This window comes from Pecten maximus, chromosome 13, assembly GCF_902652985.1.
Source record: "Pecten maximus chromosome 13, xPecMax1.1, whole genome shotgun sequence".
In the NCBI taxonomy this organism is placed as follows: Eukaryota; Metazoa; Mollusca; class Bivalvia; order Pectinida; family Pectinidae; genus Pecten; species Pecten maximus.
Window position 1 is genome coordinate 36,242,822 of NC_047027.1, and position 13,225 is coordinate 36,256,046.

General features: G+C 35.0%; 1 protein-coding gene across 1 annotated transcript; it reads right to left on the reverse strand.

Moving 5' to 3' along the window:
• Positions 1-2,995: 2,995 nt before the first annotated feature.
• LOC117341104 lies at positions 2,996-12,658 on the reverse strand. The gene is made up of 4 exons (XM_033902938.1): positions 12,529-12,658; positions 5,681-5,790; positions 4,974-5,178; positions 2,996-4,623 (listed from the first exon to the last, which is right to left on the reverse strand). Exons 2-4 carry the CDS (start codon positions 5,768-5,770, stop codon positions 4,577-4,579), a joined length of 342 nt encoding a protein of 113 aa, XP_033758829.1. The 5' UTR covers positions 5,771-5,790; positions 12,529-12,658; the 3' UTR covers positions 2,996-4,576.
• Positions 12,659-13,225: the final 567 nt, after the last annotated feature.

A 13,225-nucleotide genomic window follows, 5' to 3' on the forward strand; every position in this document is an offset into this window, starting at 1 on the left:
TTGAGATAGTCTTCCGGGTAAAGGACAGTATATGTTCTATTTTTAGTTACAGGTGTGTATTATATAAATGGTGTATCAATGTAACTGGATCAAATAGATTTAAATAAACAGAAACTGGTGTCGGTGTCGTAATGTCGTCTTGGGAATTAGTCGTTTTAAGTCACTATATATCCCCCATCTTTTATTTGTCAACATATTTGTATCGACTATTTGTATTTTTTTTCTGAAGGTCGTTTTCCGGGACGGCACGTTCTATTTTAAGGTACAGGTTTGAAATTTAAATTCTCGTTATCTTGTAGCTCCAGAATTTAACGAATTCAAAACCACTCCATTGTTTGAAACAATTTACCCAGTGGTGTAGCTGGCGTCAAGGGGATTGTACAAGCAGATTAAGTAAGAATCATCTTAATATTAAACGTGATTTTAACATTTGACAAAGTAATAATCACTTTAAGCATTAAACGCGCTTGTGATTTTCTGGTTTGTGTTTTTTATTATTTCTACAATATATATATGTGTGTGTATGTGTTTTCTATAAATACTACCAGAAGCCGGTGCCTATAGTCTTTTGAACGTACGACAGTGACTGGGTGATACGGAAAAGGAGTTGCCTCCCTTCTATCGATGGAACTGTTGTGCTCATCACAGGGACGTGAACTTCGGTGCCGTGAATCGCATACATATCTGACGACTAACAAAGTTATTTATTGTTTGTCACAGTCGTCAATTTGGGTGGATTTTATGATTGGAACGAATTGCAATAATTCAAACGTATTTCAAATGCAAAAGAGAACTCTTTCATCCGACCATATCGTCTTTTCAATGTTATTCTCTGTGTATCTGTGAAGTAACATGTTCTTCGAAGATGATGCAGTTTTTTGGGGTTTTTTTTGTTGTTTTTTGTTTGTTTTTTTTTGTTTTTTGTTTTTTTTCAACAACGTTCCGTAATTTTAGGAACTCCCTCAACTTTAAATCTTCCTCAGATTATTTTGATTTAGAAAACAATCTTAGCTATAGGGACATTTCCTTAACTTCTCTAATGCTTTCCTAGAGAAAACTTAAAGGGACATTCCTTCGTTTGAATTAAGTGAATGTCACCAAAATTAAACTTAATGGGAAATGTGTATTTTTCCCATTAAGTTGTATAAATCATCATATTTACATTGATACGACAGTTTTACTCTCAAGGGAAACCAGGGTGCTTCAAGTTTTAAATTCTAAAAAATCTCAATTCGACCCGAAGTAACACTATTTACCACAAAAACGGGCTGTATGAGTGTAAGAAAAGTAATTTTTCTGTACAATTTGGCGTTATTTTCATAACTGGTAGGCACTAAAGCTCATAAAGTCCTCATTCAGGCATAGATTTTATTAATTGAAACTTTGCACGTTTGTAATGTCCGAACGAAGCAATGTTCCTTTAACGTTAAGGGGTTCCTAAGTTGATGACGTTGATGAAATGGGTGTGTCGATTTCTTAGTTTAGTGAACGTACATAGAATATCGATTTACAGACGTTATGATAAAAACATCAATCGCAATGCATTGCACGTTTTGAAATAACTGAATACAAATGTCGCTGAAATCGAATTCTTTCCATCCTGGTATCTGGTACGGACATGACACAAGGTTACCCTTTTCATAAATCAGTTCCTCCAGAAATGTATTAATAGCCTATGCGGTCACGTGCTTACTGTTTAAAATTATGAAAGGAAGGGAAAGAAGAAAGAAGGAATTAAGTGATACAAAAATCAAGGTCATTAAAGGGACTAAATGGCTAGATTTCCACTTAAATAATATATAAAAAAGGGTATACGATTTAAAATAATGTAAAAAGTTATGCACTTTATGTTAATTATACATTTCAAAAGTGTCCATAACAATAACATAACAGTGTCATAATTTTATAAACAATCTAATTTCAAGCATCACAAAGCTTTCCGGAAATCAAATGCATGTAGAAATTATTGAAATCTAACCATTTAGTCCCTTTAAGCATTGATGTTTAGTATATACGTATTAAGTATAATATTGTATGCAATGATGGCGTGTTCAACCTCTTGTCACTATTTTAGCAAATATATATGTTTAAATTAAATTGTCTGCTCAGATAAACTATTACCCGAGGAATAACATTGGAGATATGTGTTCACTGTGTCAAAAGGTAGCAACACGGCAACTTCCGACAAGCCTCTCTTATAGACATCCTAACTCTTAAATTTAAAGGTTAAAGGGGACTTCGTCTAAGGGGACATTACTCTCGGCTCAGGACTGGAATTTTTTTCGACAGTGTTCCTTTGTCATATCTGTGGACACCGTCTTTTCCTCGTCTATTTGATTCCAAGCTTTGACAGATTTGGCCGAGATAGTGCGGTAGCACTCCTTCAGATATATTGTTCGGCTTACTTATCGGCATAGCCGTATAATATTCTTTTGGCCCCGGATATGACGCGGCAGGTGGCGTTACTGGGCAAGATGAAGTATGTGATTGGTCAACGTAGTAGTAAATGCAAAATGCAGATATGCAGTTAAAAACGGAACAAAGTTAAGATTAAATGCAAGCTGAATAAGTGGATGCATCTTTTCAAATGACACATTAATACATGTAAATTATATTCCTGATTCAAATGCAGTCTTATTATCACCAAAAATGATTCAAACTGCATGATATAATTTTGTTATCCGTGCTGAAACGCATTATAGTTCGTTAATCTATTTCACCAGTAGTTTTATATTGTAATCACCAGGATTAAAACTATGCCGTTTATCTTTTTTAAAGATATTTCATGTTTAAAATGTTTCATCAACTTGTTTTACCCTTAAACCCAGTGGTTGAATTAATTTTTGTTATGTTTTCAAGACGAAGTTTACGGGTAGAAAAAGGGGTAATTAATTCATGAGGGGTGTCAAAGGTCAATGTTTCAGTGTCAGAGGTCAGAAGTACTGTATTTAGGTCAAAATTCATGGTAAGAATGTAACATAAACGAACACAAAGATATTTCAAAATAATCCATTTTATTTACATCGATTTAGTTCAACACCAACACATTTACATTTGAATGAAAACAAATTGTCACATAGTCACGTGACAATGAGGATCGATTGAGCGTAACACAATTTTTGAGCTATTTTCACTTTATAAATAAATGTAACCATGACCCACAGAATAATTACAAATTAAAAACAAAAATAATAAGCAACAACTAGTTATAACATCTAACTCTCTGAAAACAGAAATTTATGAATTCACCGAACATCAGTTTCGTTGCCTGAAAGCATTCCTACATAGCGCTGCTTCATGTACTACGATGTGATAATTACTTATCGAGGAAAACTGGATTTGTCGATATATGAATGCTACTTAGATCAGCCGTGGAACTGTAACATTGCAGAATCTTAGTCTGGTATGAAAGACGGAAAGCCAGTGAGATACAAACGTATTTCAAACGTTTGTACGTGAGAAATTCAGCACAGTATAGCGATATGATATCAACAAAAACGCCATCATATCGCATGTTCTTGTTTTACCAATCTCATTTGAACATTTGAATTTGTAACCGTAAATAGTGATATCTAGATGATAATGAGTATACTGCGGTTTATCTATAAAGCGATATCTTATGACATTCATACCGACATGAACTTCAGGTTGTGATGCAAACATAATGTATATTCTGATTTTAAAGTAATGAAACAAAATGACTACTACAAGAACAGGGACCTGGTTCGAATTCCCAATCCGCAATTTACTTATAAAATACTTAGTATGGACAATAGCTTGGATATTCGTACCGAGGTCCCGTGACTAGGAAAGCCGATCAGGAATCCATATGATTCAATCGTTAAATTCGTCAGCGCTGATCCAATCAAGCAGTTATGCACCAAATGCTGTCTTTGTACAAAAATGAAAATAAATAAATAAAAAGTAACCCGATTCACCCGTATCGTTGGGTCAAACTATCGGTAAATGGCGGAAGTTTCCGTGACGTACGTGATGGATGGACCGATATTTGACCAACAAAAAAAATCACATAATGACACCAATAACCAAATTTATCCCTACATTACTATACTTTCAATTTTTGGCAGAGCAGAACCCTGCCTCGAATGAAGTACCATTTGCTTTTCCGGGAATATGACGGAAATTGACGGAAAAGTACGAATGATATTCTATTTTGATATAGGTAGCCCAATACTGTACCCGCCTGACTATATAATAGTCAACGGAATCGGACGATCATCACAAATTCCGGAAAAAACTGTGGAGATGTTCAATTCAATGGGTTTGTCGAAATACAAGCAAAGCTAGTAATGCAAACGTCACAATATCACGTAGTTGGTCTATACAATGTCTTTCAGAGTTGACGAAGACCTCCACAAAGGGAAGTAATTCGGGAAGGAAAACAATGTGTCCATTCTCTGTATTGACCAAAGCTGCATAGTTACGCATGGCGACGTCGAGTACAACGGGAACAAACATGGACAAATGCTCCAAGCTTTGTATGTGCGCATGCGCAGGACAAAGGAATTGTCGAATGGAATGTTGAGAAATTCCGGGCAAACATTCTCAAGCTTCATCAAGGGTAGAACATGACGCTGAATTCGATCATGGCTTGTTGAAGTTCTGTGTAAAAGATAAAAATGCCATTTTAGAGAAACGTAGGACAATTCAAATTTGAATATAAAATATACTTTAGATATTTAACACAAAACTAGCCACAGAAAAATATGAAAAAACAACTATGTACTCGTTCTATTGTCAGTTGATAATCTTTCTTTCCGCATGACATTTTGATGTTTCGTTTTACAGTCGTATTATTTTTTTTCTAATTAATCTTAATTATGTCACTATGGCTTGGGTTTAAAAGAACATTATTCAAGATGACACGTGTCTTTCAAAATTATATACAGACAACATATTGATTTCGTTTCTTCAAAATGACCAGAGGTTATTTAAAACGAGGACGCACTAACCTTGGCGGTTTAGTCGATGGTCGGAATTATTGTCACAGCAGTTGATGAAGCGGTTAGCCAATTGTTTGGCCGTGTCATCGTTAATGCCGTGCTCTAGCAGTTGGTTCTCTGTCTCGTCCTCCGTCAGAGTATCACCCCCATGATTGTTGACCATCAGATTCGCCATGATGTTTGCCATGTATTCGTAGTCCTGATTGCCGTATCGCTATGGAAACAAAAAAAATATAGTTTTACTTTGGATACTTTCCAATATATCCGACTATGAATACATGTCACCACATTAAGATAGATCAGTCCGCTCGTTTAATGATTCTCAAACATTTAGCGGCCATATTTGTATTGACCGCGTTCAAATGACCTGGCGAGATTTCGGGTGACAAAAGGTATAGTCCTCATGCTGAACATAGTTTCCTGTGGGACATTGTAAATATATATATATAATCACATGATTCACATTCCCTAACCGAGTCTGTATCAATCTGTTAGAATCTACGAGTCAATGTATTCCCTCTTTGGGCAAAACCGTTGCTCGAATTTTCAAATGGCATGCTTGTAGCGGGAACAAGGCTGTGAGCTCTTTGACCTGGTTCTATGACGTCATCAACTTAGTTTAGTACCACTAAAAAACAATGGACTGTGGTATATGACAATACACTATAAAATAAATAAGTCTGACGCAGTCGACCTTGACCGAAAGTTAAGCTTACCTTCACGAGACTTCTCCTGAAGAGATGGTGGAGAGGGATGGAGAGAACTGATGACGTCATACAGGTTACTAAGATTATGCGAAGCATCATGACGTAATATGTAGTAATATCTGAAACAGAAAAAAACACGGATTCAAATAAATATACGGTTTTTTTTCAGGAACTAGATTCCGACCATACTTTTAGATGTTCTCACTGCATTAGACGATGCCTTCATACTTTGAAATATTCACGGGTTATGGAACAGAGTGTTGGTATATGTGAACTCATACAAATTGAGATCATACGATATCATACGTTTTGTCTCCTGTGGTCCATGTTAGCTTAAAGGGACATCCCTTCGTTCGGACATCAGAAACATGCACAATTTCTATTGGTGAAATATGTGTCCCAACGATGATTATATGAGTGTTTGTGCCTGCAAGTAATAAAATTAACGCCGAAATTACAGGAAAAATGCGTATTGTAAACAAATACCGTATGTCTTTGTTTGACATCGCTACTTATTACTGTAAACGTGGATTTACGCGAGGGGAAAATTTACGCTAATTACACGGATCCCTTGTGATCGCGAAAAATCCCCCCACGCGTATTATTTTGATATTAATTTGAGTAAACTCGAACTACAAACGAAGGTGGATTGAACGCGTATAGTTTAAGTATCGAAATCGCGAAATTAACGACCCGCGAAAATAACCACGTTTACAGTATCTTAAATTACTTTAAAATGAAAGGAATGTTCGCAATCTTTTATAAGAAACTGCATATGAATGTCAGTTTATTTATCAAAAAACTAGTCAAGTTATTAAAACACACCTTTATCATCCAGCATTGTGATTATGCAGTATGTAAGCTTTATTATATTAATAATTATATTTATGAAAGGTTAAAATGTACTTATTTTTCCACATTTCCTCTTCAAATTATATTATATTTTGCCTGTCATGCATCCATTCTGTTAAAGACGTCTGACCTCTTGTTATACACTATTATGTGTGTCTGAGTGAAAAATAAAATCTTGAAATCTTGAAATCTTGAAATTCACAACCATGCTGCTCTTTGTCTTTCGGCTGAATCCACAGTCATGCTTCAATGCTTTGTATACCGATATATTTATATTAGGCTGTCATCAGGTTAATGCTTAAATATGACCCAGTCAATAATTGTTTTAACGTGTGTGTGTCCTATGTAATTGACCGATCGGAGAGGTAATTTGCGAGATGGATAAAGCAATAAGTTATCGCTATAAGTATTTATCTTTTACTTACACATCGCTCCGAATAAATTACATTAAACCGTAACTGATTTCCGGTTGAAGTTTCCGAAAATCAATGAAAACATTTTTTTTTTTTTAGAAATTAGCAAACTTTATTTCCGAAACTGATTGTGTACCTGGTTCTAAAAATGACATGTTTACCCGATATTGAGAACGAGTTTTCAAATTTTACGTACAAAGACTCTTCGGTCTAACAATGACACGTCCAAACCAGTAATGTCTAACAAGTGGTTGATATTTCGTCTGTGACGTTTAATAAAGGCCATCAACCAAACGCGCTCGTGATACTTAGTCAGTTATACGTACATAGGTATGTTTGGGTGATATATGGGAATCTTTAGCAACAGCGCGGAAGGTGTCAAGTAAATATGTACAATTAGCCCGGCGTGTCACTTTACAAATGTATTCCTACTCCGGTATGCGGAATATGCTTGCGTCTGACTTATGGTAACATATGTAAATAAACATTTCAGACAGAAACCTGTTGATATATTTCCAGATTTGTTTTATGTAGTTAAATATTAGTTTTAGTTATATCGATAATTAATGCAACTAGGGGGCGTGGCATCTAGTTTTTCTCATTAGAGTATATACATTGTAATTATGTATTGTAACTATGCAAATAAACATATATTGTTTATTTTTATGTAAGGCTTTTGTTACACAGCCATGGGTGAACACTGGTTGTTTAGAGGAACAAGGACGTATCTACAACATTGAAGTGTTTAGAAGTAAAGGGCCGTTTCTCAAATTTATCCTTTTTTAGACTTTAATAAATTACAATTACATGTGAGATTTTCTTATAGAATTTGTACATTATATCAACTGAAATGGTCTAATTCTGTTAAAATACTGTGATTTAAAATAATAGGACAATTTTCATTCATATAAAGTACACATTCTATAAGAAAAGTTTACTCGGAATTGTAATTCATTAAAATCTTAAAATTGATAGATTTGAGATAAAAAAAAAAACATTCGCTGGTTGTGTAAAAAAAAAAAAAATAATGATAATAATTTTACATTAACCATGCCTTTCAATCTGAAGAAACTGTTAAGAAATAAAGAATTTCGCAGATTTTGAAGACATACAATACAATCCCTTATAAATATGCAAGGAAACAAATTTTGCTTTTAAATTAAACTGTTTGTCTAAGAAAACATACACGAGGAAAGTTGGGACTAAATCTTTTATCTAGGAACACAGCATGATGACGGGGTTTTGAATTCCAATAGACGACGGCCTTCAAGTGGAACCTGTTTATTCTTGAGGCGTCAAAGTGAGTGACCTCGGGGTCAAAACGTCAAGGTCATGGTTCCGTTTGTTTACCAACATTGAATTGCGCACCAAAATATAAAAGTACGAGATATCTCTCCTCGCCGATCTCGGTGAAAATATTTTGTTGCGATAAAATATTAACATTTTACACTCGGTAATGGGTATATAAGTATGAGAAAACGTTATCAGTTCCAGTAATGCTAACCTACTGAGAATTGGCGTAGCGTTTTTGACAAGAAACTACGCTCTGCAGTTGATACAAATCAAAAGATTTTTTCTACCATATGTCGGTATTTGTAGGCCACGGACATATTTTCCGGTGTCAATGATTGGTTTGTTGTTTTTTTCCTGAGTGGGAGTTGAAGGTTTATCTTTTATGCGTGGGAGTTGTATTTTGTATGTGTGCGAGCTGTAAGCTTCCTATTTCTAGACATACTCTATGCTTTACTATAGATTCTTTCAGTCAATGCATGCAACAGCCGGAAACATATCATAGTCAATATATTTCAAATAAACAATTACATATATATATATACGTATTTAATATAAAAATAATTGTGTAAACCAGAAGTGATTTTGCATTGCTTATTTTGTGATAGATAATTCATATCATAATATAAATAGCCCCTTTTTTAATATGAACATATATCCCTCCAACAAACAGCCAATCATTTTATCTTACAGAGTGTTTAAATAATTAGTTTCCGCCGCTTTTCCAGAGTTTTAGACTAGACTGCCGGTTGTAGCTTTTTCTTCTCTCCGCTAGGAGTCGTTTCGAACATATCCACTAGCGTAGCCTAGCGGAGAGAAATGGTACTAACACAGGCAATCCAGACTTCCAGAAGTTTCAAGACATTTGTAATAGCCGCTGTTTCGAAGTTTTCAGAAAATTAACAATTAAAAAGTAAGCCAGAACATTGACATTGAATCAGAAATAAGTAGCCACTGTTTGGTATTTCTGTGACAGTTTGGAATAGGTGAATGTGCTAACTCTTTTGGAGTTTTAAAACTAGAATATAATACGGAACGTATATCATGTTTGGGCTTAAGATAAGCTTTCAAACTGTTTTTCGGCATAGCCGTATAATATTCTTTTGGCCCCGGATATGACGCGACAGGTGGCGTTACTGGTCAAGATGAAGTATGTGATTGGTCAATGTAGCGGTAGATGCAAAATGCTGATATGCAGTTAAAAACGAAACAAAGTTAAGATGGAATGCAAGCTGAATACGTGGATGTATCTATTCAGATGACACATTAATAAAATCATATTCCTGATTCAAATGCAGGCTTATTATCACCAAAAATGATTCAAACTGATATAATTTTGTTATCCGTGCTGAAACTGCGCATTTATTAATTAGTTTGTTAATTTATTTAGCAGCAGTTTTACATTATAACCACCAGCATTAAAACTATGCCGTTTATCTTTTTTAAAGATATTTTTGATAAGATTTAGTGTGGGGGTGGGGATGTGGAAGCCATGGAGTCGTGTGTTGAGGTGAAGGGTGATTATACTTGAGCATTATGGCCAGGGTGAGGTTTAAGTGCTAGGAGCAGAAGGAGTTGAAGAATCAAAATAGACACAAATATTTCTAATTTCCGATAACAATGTTCCGACAAATAAGCTATGACTTCTTTGACGCGAGTAATCGTGTCAATCCCACGCAGACAGGCGCGTTCGTTTCGACCTACATTTACAATATCCAATATCTTAAGGAAGTTTAACGACCATTTATACCCGCGACGTCGCTAAATATAGGTAATATGTCACAACGGTAGCATTGTATCCTGTTCAATATCATAATTACTTCCCGATATCATTACCAGGACAATCACACTGTAAGCCGCTAGTAATATCAAAGGTAGCACTCGGAAACCGGAAATTGATCATAGGACTACGGAATGCTATCAGGCTTTATTCCGTTTTATGAAGTAAGAATGGTACTTTGTGAAAAAGATGTTATTAAAGAGCGAAAATAGTAATAATAATGATAATGAAAAAATAATTTAAAAAAAAAATTGAAGAAAGAAAATCGGTATATTCTGAAATACCAAACTGAGACTTACACAAAGATACAGGAAATATATAGAAATTTAATGGAACTGAAAATCAAATACTATAGTAAATATTAAAAAAATTAATGAAAAGCACAGCGATAGATCGTAAAATTACCACTAAATTATAAAGAAGGCAGACAAAAACAGATCCGGACCGCCTTCACACATCGTGTTTTACTTATGAGACTGGGGTTGGGTTCCCCGGTCCGAAGTGAAAAGATATGGGTGTCAGTTGTCCAATCATACGGACTTTCTTCTGGTTCACAGGGTTATTTCTACAATTTGACCTCTCGCGCGTTTTCATCTAAAGTTGAAATTCACTTCTTGTGGAACCTTTGAAAAATGAATGAAATGTAAATCCTATATTACAGAGGGGAAAGTCACAGACGGAAGTTTTGTATGAGACCGCAAAGGCAGTACAATGAATCGGGTAGTATGACGTTTTTATACTAGATTTACATTGCAGTTACAAAACTGTGATGTGTTTTAGATCTATACCAGCCTCGTGGGTTCATTCATACATATATACACACAAATCGAATCAAATATCGTTTAACAGTAAAGGTTTATGTGCAAATTATCGTCACCCAAAAAAAAAAGAATAAAAAGTTGTTGGGACGTATTCAGCGATGGACCGGTGTTACAGTTCACGCGCGCGGCTATTATGTGTTGTTACTACCTGTATGCCTACAGCGGTTACACAAATACGTTGTTCTTTACGCTGATCCGGCGCGCCCTAAGCAGATTATACAAATCCAGATCCACGCAGGCAGACTATTGCATAATTAATGTGGAAATAATTTCCATTGATAGTTAAACGATGGAAATGGATCTCGATCGGTCAACCTGACACCTAACGCGCGTTTACAACGAAAGTCCTTGCGCGTTTTACCGCTGAAATCGATTCCTGTTCCCTATTACAGATATATCGATCGATCCGAATACCAGCCACAGGGACCCGATACTTTGTAACAGTCTACGTGTTTTTGGATCTTTTAAAATTCGGTAAAAACGACACCATTGGTTTTCATTATAACACCGGGATATCAATTTTACCGATTTTTTATCGAGCGCCTAACCCCCATTCAGTGGATGTTCATCAAACCTATCATATAAAATTTGGAATGATTTGTTTTAGAATGAAACTTTCAAGTAAAAAATTATGTAGATGTCTTCCCTTATTTATTTATATATATATATTTATTTATTTATTTATTTCATTTCTACTTCATTTTGTTGTTTATTGGATAGATTTCACAAGTTTTACCACTGAAAGTTGCAAGTGAATATCACCTTTTAATTCTAAGATGTACAATGATACTTTAATTTGGAGTTTTATTTACGGCTACATAGCCGTCTTAAAGAAGTTCACAATTCACGTATATCTGAAAACCAACTATAAATTTCGGTCACATAGCCGTTCATGGTCGACAATGACCAGATTTTATAATCTAGAAACTAAATTTCAATTCCATCTTTTTATCAATTTTGACTCTACTGCCCATAAGTCTACAAAACGATAATACAATTACATCATGACGCATAATAATCTTGAAAATGTATTTACACAGAACATAAATATTTAACATTTTCTTCTTTATATAAATGAATAAATTGATAAGCTTGATGCATGAATTTCCCCAGAACTCTTTTAACATTTTCTACTCTTTATAACAGAATCAACTTTAATACGGATATATTTTTCCAGTAGTATTTCTATTCAATTATTCCTGAAATTCCTTTATACAATGATTCACTGACACGAGGATATTCACTTTCGACGAATGTCTCGTAGTGCACAGAGTAAATTATCGTCTTGTCCTTGGATTTCTGTCATGTTAAACAACTCTAATTATTTTAGGTACATAATCGGTTAATTAACAAGGTTAAGTTATATTACCTATAATCTGTTTATAAAATTAAGCATTTTGAGGACGTCTGGAGTAACATTTAATGTTGTAAATGTAGTTGGTCTTGGCCAAATATTAGTAGGGTAAATGACATATATTAGCTATTTTAATTCAATATTTCAAATCCCACTGTCTCGTCAACTTCGAAACAACGAGATCCGACTTTGATGTGAATGGTGTCTTAGAACCAGACAGGTATTAGATATTTAAATTTCAAAAGGTTTTTAAATAAAAGAAACTCTCGTGAAATATTATTGATAATTAAGAAATAGAACTATTTCCAAGATGATATTGTTATCGGACAGGTAGATAAGTTACTTACCTGTAGCGCGTGGAGTGTACAGGTGTCCCAGTGGTATTCACGGTGTGGCAGGTATCCAGTAAGTGAACTCGATGCTCGTGCTCCGTTTGACAAATCTTCACAACTCCTCCATTTATATAAGTACAGCATTCTCGGCTGAAATGTCCAATCATTTTTGATCGTTTCATAAGTAATGGTCAAAATGCGTGTCACGTGACTAGTATAATATATTGTTCTCGTAGACGTAAATCAGAACTGTTTCCAAAACATTTCGATAAAGATGCGCGCGCATCCCGTTTACGTGGTAAACCCCATGACGTATCACCCAGCGCGAAACGAACATCATTTACATGAGCATGCATGTAAAATGATAACCAGATACCGGGCAATTATTTCCGGAGTCTAGGTTTCGTACTTTTCCGCACCCTGGTTCATTAACAGCGACGGTTTTCATAGTGTGACCGCTTTAACAGAGGTTACTGGGTACATGGATGAACTCTAGCGCGCGACTGATCGTTGTAAGCGGCTGTAACTCCCCAGAATCTGACAACAGCTTGTTTGACGCAAACATTTCATCAGTTTGATTTTCCTTGGTTTTTAATTAGAAATCGCTATAAGTGCTCAGTCTATTGATTTTCTCTGTAGAATGGTTATATCATTTACGGAATTATTCTATATATTGGTCAGTTTCTGTTTTTAGTTGAAGGGTGTGTATGGA

Excerpts from the sequence above, each read along its gene's own strand:
- LOC117341104 (XM_033902938.1), bottom strand. The coding sequence starts at position 5,770 with ATGATGCTTCGCATAATCTTAGTAACCTGTATGACGTCATCAGTTCTC. Across the intron at positions 5,179-5,680 it reads TCAGGAGAAGTCTCGTGAAG|CGATACGGCAATCAGGACTA; the intron begins GTAAGCTTAACT and ends TTGTTTCCATAG. Across the intron at positions 4,624-4,973 it reads CCATCGACTAAACCGCCAAG|AACTTCAACAAGCCATGATC; the intron begins GTTAGTGCGTCC and ends TCTTTTACACAG.